The sequence below is a fragment of the Eulemur rufifrons genome, chromosome 15, assembly GCF_041146395.1.
Source record: "Eulemur rufifrons isolate Redbay chromosome 15, OSU_ERuf_1, whole genome shotgun sequence".
NCBI classification, from domain to species: domain Eukaryota; kingdom Metazoa; phylum Chordata; class Mammalia; order Primates; family Lemuridae; genus Eulemur; species Eulemur rufifrons.
The window spans coordinates 2,891,145-2,917,763 of NC_090997.1; the positions used below are offsets into that span (position 1 = coordinate 2,891,145).

At 54.1% G+C, this 26,619-nt stretch overlaps 1 protein-coding gene across 2 annotated transcripts; it reads right to left on the bottom strand.

Annotated features, from left to right (window-relative positions):
- Nucleotides 1–782: 782 nt before the first annotated feature.
- NOTCH4 (notch receptor 4) lies at nt 783–26,226 on the bottom strand. Of its 2 annotated transcripts, none has more exons than XM_069487887.1 (30): nt 26,030–26,226; nt 25,197–25,278; nt 24,706–25,001; nt 23,149–23,496; nt 22,933–23,055; nt 22,583–22,819; nt 22,306–22,461; nt 21,773–21,967; nt 19,184–19,297; nt 18,350–18,463; nt 18,142–18,264; nt 16,965–17,124; nt 16,211–16,356; nt 15,780–15,932; nt 15,463–15,580; nt 15,158–15,245; nt 14,647–14,800; nt 13,660–13,844; nt 8,884–9,136; nt 8,504–8,616; nt 7,191–7,714; nt 6,233–6,616; nt 5,947–6,122; nt 4,961–5,180; nt 4,684–4,765; nt 4,453–4,591; nt 3,286–3,581; nt 2,920–3,067; nt 2,287–2,384; nt 783–2,113 (listed from the first exon to the last, which is right to left on the bottom strand). In XM_069487887.1, the coding sequence occupies exons 1-30, from the start codon at nt 26,088–26,090 to the stop codon at nt 1,400–1,402; spliced, it is 6,000 nt and encodes a 1,999-aa protein (XP_069343988.1). In that variant the 5' UTR covers nt 26,091–26,226; the 3' UTR covers nt 783–1,399. The 2 variants fall into 2 exon arrangements, with proteins under 2 accessions (XP_069343988.1, XP_069343989.1); XM_069487888.1 differs by having other exon boundaries at nt 819–2,113; nt 4,693–4,765; nt 26,030–26,090.
- Between the last annotated feature and the right edge of the window lie 393 nt (nt 26,227–26,619).

Consider the following 26,619-nt stretch of genomic DNA (forward strand, 5'->3'; position numbering starts at 1 on the left):
ATAGCACCTATGTCATAGAGTTGATGTGAGCATTAAATGTAATAAGGCACTAGAGCATAGTGAATGATCAATAAATGATAGTGCTTGGCCAGGTGTGGTGCTTAAGCCTGTAATCCCAGCACTTTGGGAGGCAGGAGGATCGCTTGAGGCCCACAGTTCAAGAACAGCCTGGGCAACATAGTGAGACCCTGTCTCTACAAAAAATTAAAAAAAATTTAGCCGGGTGTGATGGCATGCGACTGTAGTCCTAACTACTCAGGAGGCTGAGGCAGGATTGCTTAAAGCCCAGGAGTTTGAGGCTGCAGTGAGCTATGATTGTGCCACTGCACTCCAGACTGGGTGACAGAGTGAGGCTCTGTTTCAAGAAAAAGAAGTAGTATCTTTCAAAATGCCTCATGCCTCCATGTCTCAGGCCTGGCAACATTAAAGAGGTGCCACCATATTGCTGCAAGGTGGACAAAGCTTCTTTAAGATGCTCTCTCCATCTATTTGACTTGAGGACTTAGGAATACCGTAAGTGGCCATAACTAAATGTCTTTGGATGAGAGACAAAGCGTATGCGTGGCCTACTGTGTATATGGGTTCTCCCTGGGCTACCACAGACTCCTGCTTTCAGATAATGCCCTAAATTGACACGGGACCCCCAAATGTATTTATTCTTACTCTTAAACTATACTTATGGCCTTCATCCAAATGCTGTGCCTAGGGCACAAAGTTCTGACAACACTATGCAGTCATAGTGTTTTTTCCCATTCCTCTCCCCAACCCTTCCAAAAAAAAAGTAACACTTCAAATCAGCTTTATTATGGGTGGCAGATTTGGGGTTCTTAAGGAGACATAGTAGTGGCTAGAAGAGTGGCACTTCATCCCTGCAGTGGAGTTTCTTTGTTGGGGGGGGTCTGAGGGAATGCAAGGAGTCATCAGCGGGGGTTGGGGGCTAGGGGGAGCTTGGCCACATTCCAGCATCTACACAGTGCCTGGCACGTAGTTAGGTGCTCAATAAATATTTGTCAGCCGTTTGTGGGCAATAAATGATGGAGGCTCCCTTTGGAAACTATATTCAGGAAAAAACGTCTTACATCCTATCTGCCTACAGTTCTTGGTTCCAGTTTAGGGGTACTTCTGCTACTCCACTCTGTCTTCCTGTAACTTCTTGCCCTTATTTTCTGAGAGAGGGATTGGGTCTGCCCCATCCCAGCATCCTAAACTCTCTTTCCAGAGCTGCAGCTTCTCCGTGTGGAAAATGATGCCTGCTTTGCTGGGCATACACTCATTTTACAGGGGAAACTAAACTCATGACACCTCACTTTTGGGGCTCCATCTTAAAAGCTGGAGGGCTTTCCAGAATACCTGTTATTTAAAGGTAATCATTTTAGAATTCGTCCCCCCATGTAGCCTTCTATTTTTGACCCTCTCCTTCTAAGTTTAAAGGCATTTCTTGGTAGGCTGGGGGACCCCAAGCAACTTGAGGAGATCCCCGTTCCGGGGACGGAGTAAGGCAAGGAGGCGGGATCGGAATGTTGGAGGTGGGGCCGCAGGCTCCCAAGGCCACCCAATCACAGGGCCAGTCATCCGCTGAGGCCCTGCCCCCGCGCCCGGCGGCAACTCCGGATCTTCCTCGCACTATTGTAGGGTTGGGTCGAGGCCCGCGCATGCCCGCAGAAAACCTACGGCCGCGAAGGGGCGGGCCTCCTCCAGCTGCTCCTCCCGATAGGCTCCGGCAATGCGAATAGGCCGCGCCCCCGCGCGTGGCCCAGTCTACGGACCCGGTCCGAGTTCGCAGACAAGCTCCGCCCCCACGCGGGGCGGCTCCGGCTGACAGCGTCCGGCAGCGCGGCACAGCCCCGCCCCCATGCGGGGGCGCGCTTCCTGACGCAGTCCGTGCGCGCCGCACAGTTCCGGCCTTGCGGCCCGGCGCGGCTTTGTGACGAGCCTGCGGGGGCCCCGCCCCTTCCAGCAGCGTCAGCAGATCCCAGTGGTTCCGCAGGCGGGCGATGTCCCCGGGCGCTAGTCCAGCCTGGTCCCGCAGCTCTCGGGCCGCCCCCAGCCCCAGCAGCAGCTGAGCTACCTCCACCGCTCCTTCCCGGGCCGCCAGGAACAGCGGCGTCTGCTCCTGGACGGGAGGAAACAGCCAAGGGCCAAGGTCATGGGAGGCCGCGCCCAAGGGACTGGCCTGTTCGGCCATCACCTACTTGACCTCCGGCCCCTCCCCCTTCAGGGGTTCCCTCATTGTCCGTCTCTCCCGCGCCCGCCTTTTTTTGTCTGGAGCCTGCTGCCTGTTCTAACCCTGCTGTCCTGGGCGTCTTTATCGGATCCAGCCTGGAGAAGGGATCGAGCGGCTCGGGCGTTGTTCACGGCAGCGGCCCAGTGCAGCGCGGTTTTTCCTGGAGACAACGTGAAAAGTTGTTACCGCGATTGGGGGCCAGACGCCTGGGTTCCGGTTTCCCACGGGTTCTGGCCTTGGGGGAAAGACTACTCGGCCCGTGGGGCCCTCAAAGGCGGGAAGCGTCGCCTGGGCGGCCGCCAGCCAGCAGGAAGCGTTGCCCCGGTGACGTCACCGGCGCGGGGGAGGGACAATGGGGTTATTGTTCTGGGGTCGGTGGGACCGGGAGGCCACCTCCCCCCACGAGACCTCTCTCCTTTCCCACAGTCACTCTCATCTATTCCGGTTTCCTGTGGCCCGGGGCAGAGTGTATGTGTGTTGTTTAGGATGGTGGTAGAAACTCAACGCGCTCCATACTGCCACCGCACCACAGATTTACCACCGTGACAGCAGGGGAGGGAGGGAATGTCCCTCCAGTCTATCTCTCTGCTGCCCCTATATTATTTTGCACGTCATCTCACACCCCATCTGCTCAACTTATCTATATCATAACATCACCCTCCCTACTCCCAGCCCCCCACCCCGCACACACATACCCCATTTATCTCTGGCCCCCACGTCCGCTCGGGCTGCAATCAGTTCTTCAACCAGGTCCTCCACCGCCAGTCTAGCGGCCAGCATCAAGGGTGTAGTCCCGTCCTCTGTGCGTGCATCAACTGCAGTTTGTCTGCTGCGGAGTAAGAGCTGAGGGCACAGAGATGGCCAGTGACTCCATGGACTGTTAGCTCAGGTCTCTCACATTGAACCCCCCTCCCAATCCATATTTAGCCATCTTTCGTTTTTTCCCTTTTGGGTCCCCAATCTCACATCAGTTCCTCTTTGTCAAGCCTTAGGGGATGCTTCTGCCCAGCTTTACTTGTAAACTCTTCCCCCATTCCCTTTAGGGACCTCTGTGTACTGACCTGGCAGACCTCCCGAGCATCAGCAGCCACAGCCGCGTGAAGCGGGGTGCGTCCTGCCCGGTCTGGCTGGTTGGGGTTGGCTCCAGCCTCAAGGAGGCGGCGCGCAGCGGTTGGCCGGGAGAATCGTGCAGCCAGGTGTAGTGGGGTCTCCCCAGTGCCCACGGTGTGAGCCTGGGGACAGGCCCCTTCATCCAGCAGAGGTTCCCAGGGCTCAGGACTTCCCAACCATGCCCCCTGGAAGGTCCTGGACTCTACTCCCCCGCAGCAAACTCCTGACATGAGTGGTGTTACTCCATCTGCGGGTGAGACATGAGGAATGGGTCAAGCACAAGGATACAAGAAGGGAGACGGGAGAACACAGGGCTCAGGTAGAGTCAAAGCCTCAGGTGTCAGGAAGCGAAGTTCTGGGTCTTGACTCTGTGGCTTTAGTAAAGTGACTTTTCTCTAAGCTTCACTTTCCTCATCTGTAAAAGGAGCCAACAGGCCTTAATTCTCTAACATTCCAGGGCTGTGGCTTTCTCAAACTTGAGTCTGGATCAGCATCACCTGGAGGGCTTGTTAAACACAAATCGCCTAACATCTTGAATTTCTGAATCAGTAGCTCTGCAGTGGAGCCCAAGAATTTGCATTTCTAACAAATTCTTAGGTGATGCTGATTCTGCTGTCTAAGGACTACACTTTGAGAATCAGTCTTTAAGATACCAAGTCTTAGGCTGGGCGCGGTGGCTCACGCCTGTAATCCTAGCACTCTGGGAGGCCGAGGCGGGTGGATCGCTCGAGGTCAGGAGTTCGAGACCAGCCTGAGCAAGAGTGAGACCCCGTCTCTACTAAAAATAGAAAGAAATTATATGGACAACTAAAATATATATATATATACAAAAAATTAGCCGAGCATGGTGGCGCATGCCTGTAGTCCCAGCTATTCGGGAGGCTGAGGCAGTAGGATCGCTTAAGCCCAGGAGTTTGAGGTTGCTGTGAGCTAGACTGACGCCACGGCACTCACTCTAGCCCGGGCAACAGAGTGAGACTCTGTCTCAAAAAAAAAAGAAAAAAAAAGATACCAAGTCTAAGATTACTCCCTTCAGTTCTGATATTAAAGGACTTTCTGATTCTAAAAGGGTCAAAGGAAATTTTTTCCATTTTCTTGGTCTGGGTTGACTTATCTACCAAGTCCGTGAGTGTCCAGGTCAGGGGCCTCCGTCTCGGATTCCTGGGGAGGAGTCAGCATGGCTGCCTGAGCGAGCTCCCCACAGCCACCGCTCGGAGGCCAGAGCTGGCACTTGGAGGGGGAGGCTGTTTCTTCAGCCTTGGGGTAAGAGCAAGGATCAGTGAAGGTGGTCCATTTGTCCCTTCTTCCCCTCCATCACCTCCAGACCACTGTTTCCCCAGCCCTTTCACCTGGCCCACCTCTTCTCCCTCCTCAGGGCCTGAGCACATCACAACTCCATCCTCATCAACTTCTGCCTCTGGTTTCAGCGCCCTGGAAGGGGTTGGGGTGGGTGGAGGTTACGCATAGTTATGACCAGCAGAGTCTGCAAGATTTCCAGCTGCCTCTCTACCCCTCTCTCTCCTTCCCCTATCTTTGACTTCTGCAGTAGTGTTTCTTATCTTGTGTGCTCATAATTATGTCCACAGGAAAAACTCTCCCTGAGCCTGGGGTCCTCCTCACTCTCACTTGAGGCCGATGCTATCCTCGCCCAGTGGAGGCCGGCGTCGCCGGGGAGCTGGCTGAGTCCGAGGCCTTCGAGTGAAACCAGGTGGCAGCCACAGGGCCCCATGCTCTCGGCGTCGGCGCCTGACGAGCTGGAGGACGAGAAGAGCCCCGAGGGCCAGGAGAATCACCCCGGCCACTGGGGAGCCCAGCACAGGCCAGGGAAGCTGGTTGGCAGGGGGCGCTGGTGGAGAGACAGAGTCACAAAGAGAGGCCATTCCTCGTCAGACTGATTACCACTGTGACACCTTTGGACAAGTTCAGTAACCTCTCTTTGCCTCACTTTCCTTATTTGTAAAGTGTGGATAATAATACATGTTGAGTATACCTAATCCCAAATTCGAAATCTAAAATGCTTCAAAATCTGAAACTTTTTGAGCACTGACATGATGATGCTCAAAGGAAATGCTCACTGGAGAATTTAGGATTTCAGATTTCTAAGTATAAGGCAAATATTTCAAAATCTGAAGAAGTCAGAAACCCGAAACCCTTCTGGTCCCAAGCACTTCAGATAAAGGATGCTCAGCCAGTAGTACCTGCCTCTTGGGGCTGTTGGGAAGATTAAATGAGATCATAATGTAAAATGCGTAGAGTAAGGCACAGAGTACACACGATGTAACAGTTACTATCCTTTCCTGTACTATGAAGCGTTCCATGAAGAGAACAGTGGATACTCTTGGTGTAGTAGAGAAGCAAACCAGGAGCCGAGGTTTGCTGCAGGGCTGTGGCAGAGGCTAGGATAAAGGACTTAGGGAAATAAGGAAGAAGACTGCAGAACAGTTGGGCTGTCAGTAGATCCAGTTAGAGAAAGGGGAGTTAAGGAGAGTAAGTCCCCACAAAGAACATTTTAGGTCTCAGCTATCCTGTTTGAGTTGACCTCCGTTGCCTATTGTTGGCACGAGAGCAGGTCTGGGAGCAAAGGTCAGGGGAAATGGCAAGGGGTTACCTACCAGTGCCTGTTTGAGGGTGGGCAGCCAGCAGGGGTCCAGGTAATAGGGGCTCCAGGGCCCCCACTGCGGCCATTGCAGCAAGGAAGCGGAGTAGGAGACCAGGGTCCCAGGGACAGTGGGATGCTGGGTGGTCAGGGCCACAGTGGGACAAATCCACACCCATCACCACTACAAACCTGTGGAGGAGGCACATCAGAGACCCCTGTGTTGGTTCCTGGCTCCCTTCCTTCCCTCTGCCCTGTTAAAAGCACTGGGGTCTGGCCCTCCCCTCTGTCCAGCTTCTTACCCAGCATTGAGGGAGTCCGTCTCCTTGCCCAGGGGCTGTGTTTCAGAGGCTGCTCTCTCCTGATGAGAGGAGTCCCGAGTTCCTCCTAGCTCCTCTTCGGCCCGGGCCCCAGGATAGGGGTATACCATGTCCCTGCCTTCACTGTCCTTCCTCACCCAGAGCCCCACCCTCAGAGTCAGGGACAGCACCCGGGCCAGGGCGAGCAGCTGCTGGTCCAGGGCCGGGGGGCTCAGCACCACCAACAGGGCCAGGGAGGGCCCCCACTCTGAATCCCCATCTTCAGGCCTGCAGTCACCGCCATCCCAGCCACATTCTGCGGTGTTGCAGCCTTTCTCGCAGTGCCCATTGTGGAAGTGATCGCGGCAGTACTGATCATAGGCTGGACTGTGGGTGAGGAGAGAGGGACTCATGACCTCCCAAAAATCTGACTCCCTCTTCACCCCAGAGAGAATTCCTGACATTCCGTGGCCCCTGAGGCTCTGCTGCTAAGTGGGGGCAGCTGTGGAGCAACCGGCTTAGCTGAGCCCTGGATGGTAGTCCGGACACCCTATGTCTGTTGACACCCTTGTCGCCTAAGACCATCCTCTCTCTCTCCCCTCCCAGGCCCTCCTGTCTTATTGAAAGAGAGTCCAAGGCCCTTTTCCCTCTGTGGGGTGCTAGTTGGTAGGGGAGATACTCCATGGCAACAGGGCTTAGGGAGGGAGGCTTGAGGCCTGAGTTCCCACAACTCTCACAGAGGAGCCTAGACAGAGGCCATGCCCTACATTAAATAATGATGCCATCCCATTACCCTGGGTTGGATTCTAGAGTCTTCTACTCTTACATAGCAATAGTGTTAGGATTGAAACTCCCTGGATCCTGAGGCTGTGGCCACATTGCGACTTAGAGGCATCTGTGTCCTTCCTCCTCCCCTCACCTGTCCCCCTCCTTCCCTAGCACTAGTGGGTTTCAGGCTCACATGCAGGCCGAAGGGGTCTCACAGTCGTAGCCATCAAACAGACACTCTTCAGAGTCACACTGCGGGTGGCACTGCCCATCCCGGAAGAGAAGCCAGCACCGAGAGTGGGAGGGACAGCCCTTCCAGGGATCGGGGACCCCCAGAGAGCAGTCTCCTCCATCCCAGTTTCCTCCTGGGCCACTGCAGCCATCGTCGCAGGCCCCATCTCCACCTCTGCCCTCACACCCCTTTGCTCCAGGCCTCTGACACCGGGGCCCTGGAGAGTTGGGAGGGCAGGAGCATCGAAAACCTGGGCCTGTCAACCCAGGCGTCTCTGAGCAGCTGCCATTGTGTAGACATGGAGATGGAGGGCCACAGCCTTGAGGAGCTGGTGGGGTCAGGCAGTCAGGGCCCCCGTAGCCACTGAGGCAGGCACAGCGTGGTGGGAAGCCTGGCTTAGGGGAGGGCAGACACAGGCCTCCATGGTGGCAGTGATGGAGGCCACAGGAAGGGGCTCTGTGGCTGCAGGTGGGGCCTTCAAAACCCTGTGGAGGGGAGGCGAGATATTGCAGAAGGAACTTGCATCATTCTTCTCACTCCCTGTCAAGCAAGAGGGTCCTACATTCTCATATTTAAAAGGAGCCTCAGAGAGCATCAAGTTAATCATTTTAAGGATGTTGAAACCATGTCCTATGGTACTTTCACACAACGACATGTTACACGGTGGTGAAAATGGATGAACCACAGTTGTGTGCAACAACCTGGATGATTTATAGCATCATAGTGCAAGTCTTAGAAGACTAAACAGTTAATAGAGTTGAATGCTATTATTTCTTAATCCTTGGAGGTAGGATTATATGCCTTCTTCCTCTGGAAAGGGACCAGAATAGAGAAGGAGGACATAAGTAGATGTGAGTTGTTATCAATATTGTACATCTTGAGTTAGATTCATGGGTGTTACATTGTTAGAACAATAAAATAAAAGAAGTATGGGCACAAACCAATGTCATATCATGAACCAAAGTTTAAGATTAATCCAGTTCCATGCCTCTGAGGTCTATAAACACATACACATACACATACACAGTTAAATGAAATTATCTGAGGCCATCTAGCTTGACCTTGGGGACCTGAAAATTCTATTCATGCTATGGACTGATCTTGACTTTCCCCTGACTGCTTCTGAGAGCCACTCATCACTCTGAACTTGGGATGGCTTTTTCCAATAATTTCCACTCCAACACTCCACCACACTCCCCTCTAGGATTCCAACTCAGCACACTTGCCTTGTCAGTGTAAGGGGCAACAGAAAAGGCAGCTCTGTAGTCACTTACCTTGGGGCAGTGGCAGGTGAAACCTGGGGGTGGTCCTGCTATGGCCTCACAGGACCCTCCATGAAAGCAGGGCTGGCTCTGGCAGGGATCTATCTCCACCTCACACCACTGGCCTGTGGTGAGGGTGAGATCAGACGTCACATGCTGCTTCAGTCATTGCTTCCCGCCCCCCGCCCCCCGCCCCCACCAGCTCATTCCTGCGAGTTGGCCCAGCACTAGATGTGCAGGCAGAGGGATCCTGGGGTATCTTCTCTGAGGTAGGGTGTAGAGGCAGGGGATGGACACAATGATGAGGCTGCCTCACGGTGGGGTCTTCTGGGTCTCCATGATCTGCTCAGCTGTATCCCAGAGATGCCTATGTACCCCACCCCAGGCCTCACCTGTGTGTCCAGGCAGACACTGGCAGTAGAAGGCATTGGCCAGAGAGTGGCAGGCTGCAGTGCCTGTGGGGTGACAGGGCTGGTCCAGACACTCATCCACGTCCCCCTCACAGCGTAGCCCCACAAAGCCTGGTGGGCAGGCACAATGGAAGCCTCCAGGTTTTGGGGTACAGGTTCCATGGTTGTGACAGGGTTGGGACTGACAAGCATCGGGTTCCTTAGAGCAGTTCTGTCCACTGTAGCCTGGGGCGCACTGTAGGCAAAGAGGGTCGACAGGAAACCAGTGGATGAGCCCAGCTCAGCACTAAAAAGAACCCAGCTCAGGATAGTCTGCCCAGCCCCCACCTTCCAGCTCGATAGCATCGCTCAACTCACCATCTATCATGGTCACATGTTGCTTAATCCTCCTATTTCAACTCCACATGATACACAATTGTTCAATAACACACAACTTAACCCTCCCCAGTCCCAAACAATCCCTATGACACATTGCCTCCAAACATAGCCCCTACCTGGGTAAAACCTCCCTCCCCTACCAAACACACACCAGGCTGTCTCATGCTTTATCAACTAATTCATAAGCATCTATTGAATGCCTACTTTGTTCCAGGCACCATTTTAGGAACTAGGGATACGAAGAAAATTAGAACTCATTCCTGTTTCCCATGAAGCTCTCAGTCAATCAGAGGAGAGAGAGATGGCTAGCATTTATTGCACGATTTATACACATAAATTCATAAAACCCTCCTAACAATGCTTCATATAGATTATCTCATTTGATTCTCACTTTACAGATAAAGAAACTGAGTCCCCAAAAGGTTAAGTGACTTGTACAAGTTACATAACTATAGGTGGCAGAGCTGGGATTCAATGCAGGTCTCTGATTCTATAACCAGAGCTCTCAAGCATTTTCTGATTGCTTCATGCCACTCTGCTAGCGAGAGAAGGGTCATTGACAAGGTCTGTACCATGTGCTGAGTTCTTGCAAGAGGAAGATGAGCGTGCAAGAGTGGAGACCAGGATGGCTTCAAAGAGATGGAGAAAAGGGGATTCACAAAGAATCTGAGGAGTGGCCAGAGAGTGGAAGGAGCAGATGAGGGGGGTGTTTTGGAGACCTCAGGAGGAGGCAGTTTCATGAAAGAGGAAGTAAAACAGAGTCATGGGTGCACAGAGGTTCATCACTGATCAGTATACTGCTTTTGTATATGTTTGAAAATGTTCATAATAAGAGATTAAAATAAAATTAAAAAGTGAAAGAAGGTAGGTTAGGGATCGGCATTGAGCCTTCTATCAAGAATTGTGGTTCTATAACTCAAAACAAAAATGACCATATATGACAGACTCACAGCTAACATCATAGTGAATGGGAAAAAAATTGAAAGCTTTTCCTCTAAGATCTGGAAGAAGACAAGGATGCTCACTTTCACCATTTTTATTCAACACAGTACTAGAAGTCCTAGCCAGAGCAATTAGGAAAGGGAAAGAAATAAAAGGCACTCAAATTGGAAAAGAAGTCAGTTATCCTTGTTTGACATGATGCTATATTTAGAAAAACCTAAAGACTCCACTAAAAACAAATTCAGTAAAGTTACAGGATACAAAATCAACATACAAAAATTAGTAACATTTCTATACACCAACAGTAAATATCTGGAAAGGGAATCAAGAAAGCAATCCCATTTGAAATAGCTACAAAAAATAAAATAAAATGCCATGGAATAAATTTAACAAAATAAATGAAAGAACTCTGCAATAAAAACTATGAAATATTGATGAAAGAAATCGAAGACAACACACAAAAATAGAAAGATATTCTATGCTCATGGATTGAAGAATTAATATTGTTAAAATGTCCATATTACCCAAAGTGATCTACAGATTCAATGCAATTCCCATCAAAATACCAATGACATTCTTCACGGAAATAGAAAAATCAATCATAAGATTCATATGGAACTGCAAAAGACCCAAATAGCCAAAGCAATCCTGACCAAAAAGAACAAAGCTATAGGCATCACAATACCTGACTTCAAAATATACTACAAAGCTATAGTAACCCAAACAGCATGATACTGCCATAAAAACAGACACATAAGACCAATAGAACAGAATATAGAACCCAGATATAAAGCCACACATTTACAGCCAACTCATTTTTGACAAAGGTGCTAAGAACATACATTGGGGAAAGGACAGTCTCTTTCACAAATGGTACTGGGAAAATTGGATATCCATATGAAGAAGAATGAAACTAGATCCCTATCGTCACCATATAAAAAATCAACTAAAAATAGATTAAAGATTTAAATGTAAGACTTGAAACTAGTAGAGGAAAACATTGGGGAAATCTTCAGGAGATTGGTCTGGGCAAAGATTTTTTTTGGGCAAGACCTGAAAAGCACAGCCAACAAAAGCAAAAATAGATGATTTTAACTTTATACTGAGCTAAAAATCTGCACAGCGAAGGAAAAAATCAACTGAGTAAAGAGACAACCTATAGAATGGGAGAAAATACTTGCAAATTATCCATCCAACAAAAGACTAATAAACAGAATATATAAGGAACTCAAACAACTCAATAAGATAAAACCCAAATAATCCAATTTAAAAAATGGGGAAATGATCTGAATAGACATTTCTCAAAAAAAGATACACAGGCTGGGCATGCTGGTTTATGCCTGTAATCCTAGCACTCTGGGAGGCTGAGGCAGGAGGATTGCTTGAGGCCAGGAGTTTGAGACTAGCCTGAGCAACATAGTGAGACCCTGTTTCTATAAAAAAATAGAAAAATTAGCCAGGTATGGTGGTGTGCACCTGAAGGTGATATGAGTGATGGGGAGCAGCTGTAAATACAGATGAAGCATCACTTGCTTGCCCACCACTCACCTCCTGCTGTGCGGCCTCGTTCCTAACAGGCCATGGACCAGTACCAGTCTGTGGCCTGGGCGTTGGGGACCTCAAGGTTAATAGATACAAAATTACAGTCAGATAGAAGGAATAAATTTTAGTGTTGGGTAGCAGAGTAGGATGACTATAGTTAATAATTTATTGTATATTTCAATAACTAGAAGATTTGGAATGTTCCCAAAATAAAGAAATGATAAATGTTCAAGGTGCTGAGCACAGTGGTTCATGCCTATAATCCTGGCACTTGGGAAGGCTGAGGTGTGAGGATCGCTTGAGGTCAGGAGTTTGAGACCAGCCTGGGCAATAGTGAGACCCTATCTCTACAAAAAACAGAAAAATTAGCTGGGAGTGGTGGCACACATCTGTAGTCCCAGCTACCCGGGAGGCTGAGGCAGGAGGATCGCTTGAGCCTAGGAGTTTGAGGTTGCTGTGAGCTAGGCTGATGCCACGGCACTCTAGCCTGGGTGATGGAGGGAGACACTGTCTCAAAAAAATAAAAAATAGTTTGAGGTGATGCATATCCTAAATACCTTGATTTTATCCTTACACATTATATACATTGTATCAAAATATCACACATGCCCCACAAATATGTACAATTACTATGTATCAATAAAAAAGAGAAAAGAAAATGGTAACTACTAAAAAACAAGTTGTGGTCTGAGCACAGGAATCAGGCTGCTCAGACTTGAATGCCAGCTTTGCTTCTCCTGGCTAAGTGACCTGGACCATGAAGGAGAGGCCCTCACTCTGCAGTCCCCAATGCCCGGGCTGTGGACCAGTCCTGGTCTGTAGCCTGTTAGGAACCGGGCCACACAAGTGAGCGAGGCTTCATCTGTATTTACAGCAGCTCCCCATCACGCTCATCACTGCCTGAGCTCCGCCTCTTGTCAGATCAGCAGCTGCGTTAGATTCTCATAGGAGCGTGAACCCCACTGTAAACTGCGTGCGAGGCATCTAGGTTGTGCTCCTTACGAGAATCTGATGCCTGATGGTCTGAGGTGGAGCTGAGGCGGTGATGCTAGCACTGGGGAGCAGCTGCAAATACAGATTATCAGTAGCAGAGACGTTTGTATAATCACTTCATTATATATTGTAATAGAAATAAAGTGCACAATAAATGTAAGGCACTTGAATCATCCTGAAACCATTCCCCTCACCCTGGTCTGTGGAAAAATTGTCTTCCATGAAACCGGTCCCTGGTGCCAAAAAGGGTGGGGACCACTGCCCTAACTCATCCTGGAGAGAAATTAGGGACATCTTCCTGAGGAAGATGCCTCCGAGGCTCCATCAGCGGAAGAGGGTTGGGAAGGCCATTGCAGGCAGCGGCAGCAGCGGGTTAAAGGCTGAGAGGCAAGAATCGGTGTGGTGTGTAGGAAAGCCAGCAGCTGTGTTGTGTTGCTGGAGCAGAGAGTAGGAACATGGGGTGGGGCGAGATGAGGCCTGAGAGGCAGGTAGGGCTGGGTGACACAGGGCCTTGGTCTTTATCTGAAAGAGGCAGGCAGCCACTGAAGGGTGTCCAGCGGGGGAGTGACAGGTCAGCTTACATTTTCAGTAGAGTGCCCTGGCGGTACTGAACCTATGGGAGGACAAGTACGGAGGCAGGGACCATAGTCAGGAGGCTGATGCTGGTATCTAGGAGCAACACAACAAAGGTCTAGACTGAGGCAGTGGGGCAAAGAGTGAAGGGGAAAGGACAAAACTGAGAAATAGTGAGGAGGTAAAATGGTATGATCTGTTGGTTAGTTGGATGTGGGAGGTAAAGGAAAGGGAGGAGAAATGGGCACATCGGGTTTCCCTCCATCTCTGCTGTCTCCCACATCCAGCTCACCCTTCTCTTCCTTCCCTCCCTCCTCTAGACTCTCTTACCTGGCAGAGATACCCATCGGGCTGGGCCACACAGGTGGCCCCATGCTGGCAAGGCCTGGACTCACACAGGTTCACGTTATCCTGGCACGAGCTGCCTTGGAACCCAGGAGGGCAGTGGCAGAAATAGGAGGGGCCGCTGTCAACGCAGAGGCCTCCATTCTGGCAAAGGGCAGAGACCTCTATGCCTGGGGAGAGAGACAAACAGTGGCATGAAAGAGTGTTCAGGGGCCCCAGACACTGAGCATGGAAGCCTTTACCTTGGGGGCCACCAATCTTCCCGGGTGGAGGCCACTCTGAACCTCTGGAGTTAGTGACTCCTGACACTGAAGAAGTTGAAACGTCAAGTTCCCTTCCCACCTTTTCTGCCAGAACATGGGCGACATAATTCTTAAGCTTATCAGAGTGTTAAAAGCAACAGTTTTCTTGGCTTAAAACAAGTCTTAAGCAAGAAAGAATTCAAGGGACACTTCAGGTGAGGACACGTGGCTTAAGTCTGGCCCCCGAATTTTGCATCCTCTTTGATGTTCTCTGGCTGTGATTCCCATTGACCATCCCCTAATTCCACAAAGTCTCTTTCCTGAGCTTTTCTCATAAAACTTTATTTGAATGAGGGGGTATTCTTTTACCAGGGCATTGGTGTAACACCAAGGTGTGCAGGGTGGGGTGAAATGTGTCGAGTGGGAGTGTGGTCCACTCTGGTTGACTTATGATGGTCAGGATGGAGTCGAGTTGCTCCATGTTGAGTTATGTCCCTGGTGGTCGTGTTAGACTGCACTTGTTGACTAGGCTGGTTGGTGTTGTTTGAGTTGTGTTGAATGTGGTGACAAGAGTTGGATGGTGTTAGGCTGTCCTGGTGTTGAACTGTAGAATTAATGACGTGGTTGGTCAGTGTGCTTTTGGCCAAAGGCTGTATGGATGCCCTCAGGGGTAGGGGAGAGGAGAACGCCCTTTTTTCCTTCCTGGGCTCTGCAGTGCTTGTGTTGGTACCTTGGCTCAGCGCAGCCTTCTGGCAGGAGGACAGAGGAAGGCTGCAGAGAGGCCCGGTCCATCCCTGGAGGCACAGGCACTGGAAGGAGGGCCCCGTCTGGAGGCAGCGGGCAGTGTGTGGACAGGGCTTCTGGGCACATAAGTCCAGCAGAGTCTGAGCATAAGGCAGGACAGAGCGTCAGGTTCCCAGGCCCAGAGATGGTCTCCTGCCAACTCCAGCTCCTCAGACTCCCTTACCTCTAAAACTCTCTCCTGAATGCTATGGGACCAGGTGCCCCTCCCCGATTTCCTTTCCAGAACAGCCCCTGGGATTGGAAATCCGTTCAGTCCCTCCTTCTTCAGTCCACACCAACCTCAAGCTAGACCCCTGACTCCTAGGCCTCCATGCCTCCCCTTCCTGCAGATACTTCTCCCAAGCTTCCTGACTGCCCACCTTTTCGTTCCCGAGACCCCCTCACTAGAACTCTCCAGTCCCCTCCCTCTTCAGCACACCTGGCTCAACGCCCCTCACCTGGCAGCTGCCTCCTGTGTAGCCAGGGGTGCAGAGGCAGCGGGGACCCTGAGGGCTCTCTTGGCAGGTCGCCCCGTTCCTACAGGGGCTGGACAAGACAGAGACGGCGCAGTAGGAGGAAGTTCTGGGAGACCAGGGAGGGGTGTGTGACGCGGTAGGGGGCAAGTGCTGGGGAGCTGGCAGACCAGGAGGGAGGCTGCACGGAGGGTGCAGTGTGCAGTGGGAGGCAGCCTGCAGCACGAGGGGAGGTGGGGGCGGGGGGGGGGGGGCTCCTTCCCTTCCAGGGGTCTTTGTGCCCTGCTCACCTGTCTGCACAGCTGGGGCGGATCCTTCCCTCACAGCGGGGGCCCTGGAAGCCGGAAGCACAGAGGCAGGAGGAGGAGCCAGGCCTGTTCACACAGGTCCCCCCATTGAGGCAGGGGGCTGGAGAGAGGAGGCCGTGAGGGTTGGGTTCCTTGCCTATAGCTGACCTCAGTCACACCGCACACAGGACATACACCCCCACCCCACCAAAACAACAGCTCTCTGCCATCAAATTAATTTTTAAAAATTAGGGCACAAACACACCCTGCCAGTTCCTCCACCCTCTGTGGCCCAGCCCCAGGACACAGCGAGCACTCACCAGACGCACAGTGGTCAGCGCTGGTTTGGCAGCGGGGCCCAGTGTGGCTTGGAGGGCAGGTGCAGTAGTAGCCCCCAGGGCTGGGGCTGCAGGAGCCGCCATTGAGACACGGCCCTGAGTGACACGCTGTCACCTCCTCGCTACAGGTGGGCCCTGAGGGAAACAGGTGGGGTCTGAGAATGGGGATCCTCCTCTCCCTCCACTCCCTCTTCCCTCTCCCTTCCCTTCCTCATCCCAGCCCTATTGTTTTCCCCCAGGCAGCCTCTTTCCTCACCACCTCCTCCCCACACATGGCACATGGCTCCTGTCCGCTGCAGCCCGTGCCCAGTGCTCCTTGGTGGCGACTGAGAGGCACAGACCATGGTCACTGCCTTGCCCTTGATTTGGGGGGTGGCCAGCCCAGGGTGTACACGGCTTAGGGAGGGCCTCACCTGTGTAGCCTGCGGGGCAGGTGCAGTTGTAGCCAGAGGGCTGGGGGGAGCAGGTCCCCCCATGGGCACAGGGTGTGGAGATGCAGCCCCCCAGTTCTGCCTCACACTCGGGCCCCGTCCAACCCACATCACACACACAGGACGACCTGGTCATAAAGAGAAAGGGGAGGGTTTTCCTCATCTTCTAGTGTATTCTCCTGCCTCCCCATTGGCCGGACCCCTGTGACCTCCTTATTTTTGGTCCTGAGACTCTGGCGTCTGTCTTCAGAGACTTTGCTGTAGGCATCACCCTCTTCCCCGTCCCGCCCCCGCTCATGGTCTCCAACCAGTTACGTGCATAGATACATGTCTTCCGGAACGCGTTTACCGTCCCTCTTTCCCCACGAGCATGAGCGCTCAGGACAGCAGGCGCTCTGTCTCTGTCGCTCTGCGCTGTTCCCCAGGGCCTGGCACAGAGCAGGTGCTCCACAGGTATTAGTATTTGTCTAACGAATGGTGAACTGGCCTGGGATTTAGCGCTGTTCCTTCCGTCTGAGCCCTGCTCCTCTGTTTGCCCCATTATTTATGGACCCTCCCCTCCTTGGATGACGCTTACCAGGTGAGCCCTCCCGCTGTCTTGCCCAGAGAACTTGCCATCTCCTTCCTGTTCCCCATCAGTCACTTCGCACAGACCTACGCCTGGCTGGCTGTCTTCTCCTGCCCCAGCTGAGGAGCCCAGAGGAGGGGCGCGTGGGGAGGCCCTGGGAAACGTTACCTCTGGCAGTGTCCGTGGTGGCAGGTGCAGTTGTCCTCAGCGGGGGTGCAGCCGGGGCTTCCATCAGGGCAGAGGCAGTGGACCTTGTCTTTCTGATCCTGGCATGCCTGCTTGGTCTGGCACAGGTGCGGGGCACACAGGGGGACCTCACAGAGCGGGCCTGGGGCGGAGAGATGGGTCAGAGAGAAAACAGAGCCCTCCATATCTTTGATGGGGCCAAAGGCCACTTCTTACGCATGACTCGCTCGCTCCCCACGAGCCTGTGCTTCAGTGGCTCCCTATTGCCTCATAGGCTGCTGTCTACCTTCCTCAGAATCACGTACAGGGTCCCGCATGGTGTGACTTTTGTACAACTGCTGTGTTTCTCATCTTTGCTCCGTTGTTCTCTAAACTCTGGAACTCTTACAGTTCCTTAAATAGGGTGTGCTTTTCTTCCTTTCGTGCTCATGTGGTCATCTCCACTAAAACACACCATCTGGCATTCTATCTAGACTTCTTTTTTAAAACTTTTTATTAAAGACAGAGTCCTGCTATATTGCCCAGGCTGGTTTCAAACTTCTGGGCCCAAGTGACCCTCCTGCCTCAGCCCTCTGAGTAGCGAGGACCACAGGCATGCGTCGCCACAGCCCTATCTGGCATTCTGTCTAGACAGACTCTGACTCATCTCTCAAGATTCATCTCAGCCATCGTCTCCTCCGTGAAGCCTTCCCGTCTTTAGTCTGGGTTGGCTGGTCCTTTGTGCTTCTGTAGGCTCCTGTGCTTTCCTCTCTCGGAGCTCCTCCCCAGGCCATAATCAACAGGGAACTTACTGGTCTCTGCGTTAGGTTTAAAGCCACTGGAAGATAGCAACTTTCTTACTCAACTTTGCGTCTGTGTCTGGCATAGTAGACAATAAATGCTTGGTTAATAAGTAAATAAGTGGATTCTCTTTGAGTGTATTGTTTGCTTCTGAGCCCCAAGCATACCATTTATGGTGGGCCCAATGTACACCCTACAATATTACCTGTATTTGTCGCTTGGTTGTACAGTTGTTCAGGTTTTACACTGAATAACTTTAAAGGATACCATTCTCATTCTAACTCACATCCCAACCATTAAACACCCACCAATGACCTCTGCCCCACCCCAATTTGACTCAAATATCCTGCTAGTCCTTTCCAATACCTCCCCTGCTGACCTGTGAAGCCAGAGGGGCAGAGGCAAAAGAAGGCTCCTGGGAGATCAAGGCAGCTAGCTCCAACGGGGCATGGGGCACTCAGACATTTGTCCACCTCTGTCTGACAGCGTGGCCCTTCAAAGCCTATGGCACAGTAGGAGGGTCAGAGACCTGCACAGATGTCTGTGCCTGTCTCCATCCTCCCCTCGAGTGTCTGAGCCCAGCTTACCTGGAAGACACTCGCAGTGGAAGGCTCCAGGCTGGTCCTGGCACTGCCCACCATTGGCGCAGGGAGAGCTCTCGCACTCGTTGATGTCCTCCTCACATTGGGTCCCAGTGAATCCTGGTGGGGCAGGCAGGAAGTGGGTGGGGAGAGAAGGCCAAGGTCATTGAGGGAGACACATCATGGCCCTTCCCCTTGCCCGGGAAGGTAAACCTGTAGGGTTTCCCAGAGAAGACACCTGGGGCAGGTGGACATGGGGTGACAGGAGAGTGATGCAGAAAATGTGTAGCTCAGCTACTTGCTGGCTGTGTGACTTTGGGCAAGCTACTCAACCTCTTTGGGCTCCAGTTTCCTATTCTGTAAAAGGGAAATAATAATGGACCCCACCTCATGGTGCCAGTAAAAAGATTACATGGCATAATGCCCCCAAAGTACATAGCCAAGTGGCTGGCCTGGAGAAAATATCCAACAAATGTAGTTATTATCATAGCAGGGGACAGAGGGATGTCCAACGAGGCTGGAGGAGAACGGCCTGGGGCAGCGTCCCCTGCATCCATGGAGAGAACGGCAACCACAAGGAGAGCACACCGAGGACTGCAGGAGGGCTGCAAAGGAGGGACCTCTGGGTGGGTCGTCAGGGATGAGGGTGGGCGAGCAAACAAGGGGAGATTAGAGGATGCAGCAGAAGAGACTCTGGGGAGCAGAGAAGGAGTTGGAGAAACGGGGGACCCCTTGGCCAGGCTGGAGAGAGCTCCAAGAGGCCTAGGTGACTGCTGGGCCTGCACCCTGCAGGCTCGAGAGCGCAGAGCTGAGGGTGGCTGGAGGGGCGGCTGTACCCACCAGGCAGGCAGACGCACAGGAAGCCATTGAGCAGGTCCTGACAGTCTGCGTGGTTCAGGCACGGGGCTGAGGCACACTCGTTGGTCTCCACCTCGCAGAGCTGCCCTTCTAAGCCTGAGGACATGGGTGTCATGAGGGGTGAGGCTCAGCTGGGCTGGCCATTCCTCAGCTGTTCCCACTTCTGCCTGGGAGGCCCGGGTTCTAGCACAAGCCCTGCCCCTGACTGGCTCCATCAGGCAGTCCTCCCCGGGCTCTGTCTGTGTGAGGATGGACAAGAGCCCTTAGGTTCTGCTGCTCTGCGTGGCGCGTGGCTCTGCCTCCTTCAGGTGCGAAGGCTCAGGGAGCAGGGACGCTGCCGAGCCATAGGAGGGCTGTGAGGAAGCGCCTCTGGGGCTGTTTCTGTGTACACAGAGGGCAGGGCTCACCCAGTCAGCCCGGAGGTCCTCGAGGTACAAATAGGACAAATGGGCATTTGCTTGGAGGGAGATTCACCCTCTTGTTCTACCTGGGCAGGCCTCCATGCCAGGGAGAGCAGGACCCCAAAGTGGGGGATTTAAGGGCATGTTGGAGTCAGAAGCGCTACCGCTGCGCCACGAGGTCCTGCTGTTTAAGGGCGTTTTGGAAGACGTGTTGCTCCCACGCTTGTCCCACTGCTTCGTGTTCCTCCTGGTCCTCACTGTGTTGCCCTGAACTGAGGCGAGATCCACGTGTGGACTCGGCTGCCTCCCTTCTCTCGCCTGGGGAGTCTGCTTCCGAAGCTCCTTGATAGCTACAGCCTTGCTCTTCAGATGACTGAGCGGTTTTCTCTTATTTTTCTGACTGTCCATGGGTGGCCTGAGCCGCTATCCTTGGGTGCTGCTCAGCTTAGAAAGGTGATGTGGGATAGTGGTTATATATATATATATATTTTTTTTTTTTTTAGAGACAGGGTCTCACTTTGTTGCCCAGGCTGGAGTAGAGTGGTGTGATCATAGCTCACAGCAACCTCAAACTCCTGGGCTCAAGTGATCCTTCTGCCTCAGCCTCTCCAGTAGCTGGGACTACAAGCGTGCACCACTGCACCTGGCTAACTTAAAAAAATTTTTTTATTTTTTAGAGATGGGGTCTTGCTAAGTTGCCCAGGCTGGTCTCAGACTTCTGACCCAAGTGATCCTTCCACCTCGGCCTTCCAAAGCATTGGGATTATAGGTACGCACCACTGTGCCCAGCCTGGTTATAACTATTGAAGAATCTCAGCTCTGCCACTTTCTAGTGACCTTGGGCAAGTCACTTAATTGCTCTGTGCCTCAGTTTCTTTCTTTTTTTTTGAGACAGAGTCTTGATCTGTTTTCCAGGCTAGAGTGCAGTGGCATCATCATAGCTCACAGCAACCTCAGACTCCTAGGCTCAGGCCATCCTCCTGCCTCAGCCTCCCGAGTAGCTGGGATGAAGGAATGCACCACACACCGCCAGCTAATTTTTAAAAGATTTTTTTGTAGGGATGGGGTCTTGCTAGGTTGCTCAGGCTTGTCTGGAACCCTTGGCCTCAAGCAATTCTCCTGCCTCGGCCTCCCAAAATGCTAGGGTTACAGCTGTGAGCACCGCGCCCAGCCAAGTTTCTTCATTTATAAAGTGGGCATAGTAACAATGCTGACCTCACAGGGTTCTTGTAAAGAGTACATGAGGCCAGGTGTGGTGACTCACGTCTGTAATCCCAGCACCTTGGGAGGCCTAGGCGGGAGGATCATTTGAGGCCAGGAGTTTGAGACCAGCTTGGGCAATAGTGAGACCAGGTTTCTACAAAAAACTGAGCTGAGTATGGTGGCTCGTCCCTATAGTCCCAGCTCCTCAAGAGGCTGAGGCAGGAGGATCACTTGAGCCCAAGAGTTTGTGGTTGCTGTGAGATGTGATGACACCACTGCACTTCAGCCCAGGCAACAGAGCGAGACCCTATCTCAAAAACAAACAAACAAACAAACAAACAAAGAGTAGATGAGACAATATATGTTAAGATGTTCAGGCAGTACCTGGCACAAAGTCAGCAATAATTTTTCTGGTTTCATCCAGTTCCCTGATGTTGGCTCTGTCACTCTCTCCCTGGAGAGATGTTTCCCCCTTAAAACTAGCCTGGAGGTGGGTGCAGTACTGCAGCATTCCTTACCTGTTACACCAAATTCTAGCACACAGAGCTTTTGGGATTCTAAGGGATTACCTTATATCTCTAATTGGGAGAGTTTCTGTGATCAGGCGGAGCATTCTGGGTTGACCTGAGCAGAGGCTGCAGCACAGAAAGTTTATTAACTACTATTCTGCCCTCCCTTCCTGGGCTGCTGTGTACAGTGGACCAGGCTGTGCACTCTATGATGACTATGAAGTGAATGATGGCACTCAGAGTTGAAAAATGTACAACCTCACTACTGTCTGTGGCAACCCTTCTCCTGGGGGCCATGCGTATCCCTGAGTTTTCATCTGGGGGTAGGGAGAGGAGAAGCAGCCTGGGGTAACTGACGCCGACTGGCCTGAGGCTATCCTTGCTCTTGGAGGGGCAATTCCAGCGGGCTTAGGATTAGTTCCCTGTCCTCCCCACCCAAGGCCCCCTTCAACTGGTACCTGGTGGGCAGAGGCAGTGGAAGGTGGCAAGGAGGTCTAGGCAGGTGCTGCCCGGGTGGCAGGGCTGGGACAGGCACTCATTGTGGTCAGCCTCACAACGGGAACCCGTGTAGCCAGGTGGACAGAGGCAGTTGAAGGATCCAGGGGTGTTGAGGCAGGAGCCGCCATGTTCACAGGGACTGGGGCCTTGCTGGGCTGGGGAGAGGGAAGAGACGGGAGTCCACGGGGCCGGGGCGGGGAGGGCGCGGAGGCCAGGCGGCAGGGAAGCTGTGGGCGCCTGTGCGTGGTAGCTGAAACCAAACTGTGGAAGGCGTTTGTGCCCGTGAGATGGAGAAGGACTAAGGGGACAAATGCGTGGGGCCTGGAGGGCTGAGCACTGGAGGGGAACATGCAGGGAGGAAATGCCAGATCTGGAAAATTCAAGGAAAATGATGCTTTTTTTTTTTTTTAATTTGAAAATCAATCTGTCCTTTTCTGTCTTCAGTGCAGAGGCCCGTCTGGGGCTCAGAGGTTCTGAGGTGGGGGTGCCTCACCCATCTGACACTCGTCCAGGTCCTGGTGGCAGGTGGGCCCTGAGTAGCCGGGCTGACACAGGCAGAGCGTGGAGCCGGTCAGGGGGTTGGTGCTGCACTGGGCTTCCTCGTGGCAGGGGTGGCTCAGACACATGTCTTCCAGGTGGCACAGGAGGCCTGGAGGGGCAGGATGGGGGAAAGGCTCTCAGAGGCCACCTGCAGCTCCCAGTGGCCCTCCTGGTACTTCCCTCACCCTCCATCGCTACCTCCCACCTCCTCATGGCCTCTGCCCCCGCACCTGTGCGTCCAGGTGGGCAGAGGCAGGAGAAGGAGCCCACACGGTCAATGCAGGTGGATCCCGGGGCACAGGTGGCGGCAATACAGTCGTCCAGGTTCTCCTCGCAGCCTGTGCCTCCCCAGCCACTCACGCACACGCAGTGAAAGCCACCGGCTGCGTTCTGGCAGGTGCCCCCGTTTCTGCAGCGAGGGGGACCCTGGGCCTCACATTCGTCCACATCTCTGGAGCAATCCCAGCCTGCGGGGGAGGGGAGGGGTGCGGGCTGAAGGTGGGAGCGCTGGGACTAGGGCTGGCAGGGCCTGACTACCTGGGCCGCCGCCGGTGCCCTGAACTTGGCCGGAACAACTCACCGGTCCAGGTCTCTGGGCAGAGGCAGGTGTAGGTCCCCAGCCCATCCTGGCAAGTGCCCCCATTCTGACATCGGTGGCTGGCACAGTCATCTGGATTCACCTCACAGTCGGGGCCTGTGAAACCTGACAGGGGAACGGGCTCAGCTGGGGGAGGCACCCAAGGGAGACAACCGTCCCGACTGGACCCGCTGCAGGAAAGCCCCCGTGAGGACGCACCTGGGGGGCAGAGGCAGAGGTGAAAGGTGGAGTCTCCTCCTGGCACCGGCTGGCAGGTGCCCCCGTTAGGACAGCCCCTGGCGGGGCAGGGTCCCGCCCGGAGCTCACAGTGTGGGCCCTCCCGCCCCGCAGGGCAGAGACACTGGAAGGAGCCCAGGGTGTTATGGCAGGAGGTGCCTTTGGGGCAGGGTCCTGGGTCCAGGAAGCACTCGTTGACATCGTGTTCGCAGGCATGACCCTCGAAGCCAGGTGGGCAGCGGCACTGGATCTGGGGGTATGTGGCCAGACACACCCCTCCGTTGACGCAGGGGCTGGCTGAGCAGAAGTCTCGGAGCTGGCACTGCTCGCCTGAGGCAGGGGCAGAGGGGCTGTTTCTAGCACTGCGCAAATTCCAGCCCATCTGGCATCGCCCCGCTCTCACTCTGGGTTGTCTGTGTCTCATTCTCCTACTTCCTCCCCCTTATCACCACACTGCTTGTCCTCCTGTTCCCCCCGAACTCAGTTCTGCCACGTCTTGGGAGGGTTACATCTGGAGTGACCGTACTTTCTAAACTGAAAATAGGACATGTATCTAGCGATGGCAGTATTGCAAATTGGCCCTGTCTGGGAAAATCTGGGACGTGGGTCCCTTCAGCGGTGACCTCCTTGCGGGAGGTAGAAAGCGCCCAGCATCTGCAGGCAGGGGACACACGTTGGCACCTTGTGAGGCCACAGCTGGTTTATGCCCTTGGGTGAGTGGCTTTGCTCCTCTGATCCTGACTTCCTAATCTTTAGGTGGGTTTAGGCACCTGGAGACTCGCTTCACAGCCCGTGTGGTGGTGGCGGCGGCAGCCACCATTCCCTGCACACGCACGTGTGTCAGGGACAGAGCGAAGCAGGCCTTCCTGAGCATCAGCCCTTCCCGCCTTTCAACAGCCTGTGAAGCGTGGGCGTTAGTCTCTCTGCTGTCAGCTGGCAAATGAGGACCCAGAGAGCTGAAATATCTTATGCAAGGTTGCCTAGCTGGTCAGTGGCAGAGCCGGTATTTGGATCCGGGGGCTGCCCCAGAAGCCCTACTCTGCGGCACTAAGCTCGCCCAGGGTCACACTCCTTCTCCTGCGATGGCCCCCACTCCTCTCCCTGGGTCACATTCCTCCTGTCGCCATCACACCTCCCACCTCTGCAGTCTCTCGGGGTGATGTTACGGGCACCCACCACTCCGAATGGCGCCATTCAGATGCCCAGAATGCAGAGTACTGGGGGCGCGCTGGGCAATCGCCCTCTAGCGGCTGCGGAGAGGGGACATTGAGGGGCCAGGAGAGGCATCAGGATGGTGCACAAAGGGGGCGTATGGCACCCTTAGTTTGGAAATAGTTCAACGCTTTAGCAATCCGCACAACCTTACTGGTGAATGTCAATCTTGGGTAAGTGGGTCACCAAGAATTGGCATATTGGTTCTCGTGGCTTCTGTCCTCAAAGGGCTCCCAGCCTCACAGGCTGCAGTTCCATCTTCCCCACCCCACTGCCCCGCCCACTGCTCCTGCCTGGCCCCTCCTTGCCACCCTCATCAGCGCTCACCTGTCCATCCAGGCAAGCAGGAGCACTGTGGGCGGCCTGAGGCCTGGATGTGGCAGCGGCCCCTTTTGGAGCAGAAGGAGGGAGGACAGGGGTCTTTGAGCCTGTCCTGGCATCTCTCACCGGTGAAGCCAGGGGGGCAGGTGCATAAGAAGCTGGGGGCCAAGTGGGAGGGAGGGCTGGGGGACCCCAGTGGGGCGGGAGGCAGGGCTTGGCAGCTGCCCCCATTCTGGCAGAGCTGGGGGTCCTGGCAGGGGTCAGGAAACTGGCACGTCTCACCCAGGAAGCCAGGGACACACCTGTGCGGGGGTGGGGAGAGGAAAACTCACAGTATTGGCCCCTCTTCTCCTCTCCCACCTCCCTCCTTGCCTCATTCATTTCCCTTCATCCCCCTCACCTGGCGCCCCTTCTCCTTTGGTCCCACTTCGTCACCTCTCCCTCCCTGCTCTGCCACCCCCTTTCTGTCTTCTCCCACTCCCAGGAGCCACACTCACTGGCAGGCCCCTTGCCCCTGAGACAGGCTCAGGCAGGTGCCTCCGTTGGCACAGGGTTCGGGGAGACTCCCGCACGGCAGCCCTAGGGAGGAGAGGGAGGGTGAGACTGGCCGGGCCAAGGGCGCGGTGCCTCCGCCTCCCTCCTCCAGGTGCTCCCCAGAGGCCTGCGCAGAAGCCCCCACAGGTGCTCCAAACCACCCTCTTCCTCATACCTGCTGTCCGCGTGGCCTGTGCCCCAGCCCCCCCACCCCACCCCCTTTCCTGTTTATTCTCTGGCTCCCCAGTCCAGCCTCAGGCTCCATCCCTGGGAAGCAAGACAACAGGGATCAGGAGGGGGGCCCAGGGGCGAAGGGCTGAGGCTTGGAAGGGATTTCCTCCCGGAAGGGCCCTGCATAAAGCCATCCGGGGGGTGGGGACAGCTGCGCCAGGAAAGGGACTTGGTGGGCCCTTGGCCTTCCATGTCTCATCTCCTGCTTCGCTCTCCTCTCTTCCCCAGCAGGTGGTCGGTCTGTTCCCTCTCTGCGTGGCTCCTCAGCATGGCTGCAAGAGCCCTCTGCCTCTTGGCTCCAGGGCCAACCACCTTCTCCCTGGGGGTGGGCACCCTCTCACCCATCCCCCCAGCAGCCACCACCCCTGGCGCCAGGCCCAAAGCCTTGGTCTGTGCAGCTCCAGTGGCAGAATCATCTCTCCCTGCAGGCTGGCCCTATTTGGGGGGTAAGAATCTCCTCCAGCCAATGTCCCCTCAAAGCCTGGGGCTTGGCCCTTTTCCCCCACCCCACTGGACATCCTCCTAAGGGAGATGGGTCCCCCCACCTCTCCCACCCCTGCTTTACCTCTGGTCGTGGCAACTGAGAAACGCAGCAGCAGGAGCAGCAGCGGCGAAGGGGGCTGCATTCCAGAGCCCCTGCTCCAAGCCCAGATCCCTGACACTCTTCAGGCAGGGACCCTCAGAGCCCTCACGAGGCAGGAGCCACCTCTGCTCCCACTGCCCCTTCTTCCTCCTCCTCGGCCTGCTGCAAGCTTCACGTCTGAGCTGTTTCCTGAGTCACACAATGTCCTGGACACCCTAGTGATGGGGGTGGGGGAGGAGTGGAGGAACCCTGGGGGGGCTGAGGGAGGGGCCTTCTGTCCCTGACAACCCCTGGGGAAGTGGGGGGTAGCAGGACAGTGTGTCTGGAGGGCAGGTGATAGGAGGGGAGAACTGGGCTCGTGGAACCCTGGGGCGGGGGGCAGTCCCTTCTGTTTGTTGATGTGTCTCTCCTTTCTAGAGATGGGGGCTGCAAGGTGGCTGCCCCTTGTGCCCCAGGAGAGGCAGGACCTGGAAACAGGTGTGGGGTGGTGAGAGAGCTCCCTATTCCTCTTCTCAGGAGAGGATGCTTAATTTGCCAGGTTGGTACAGATGCTTCTCAGAGAACCTGCCACT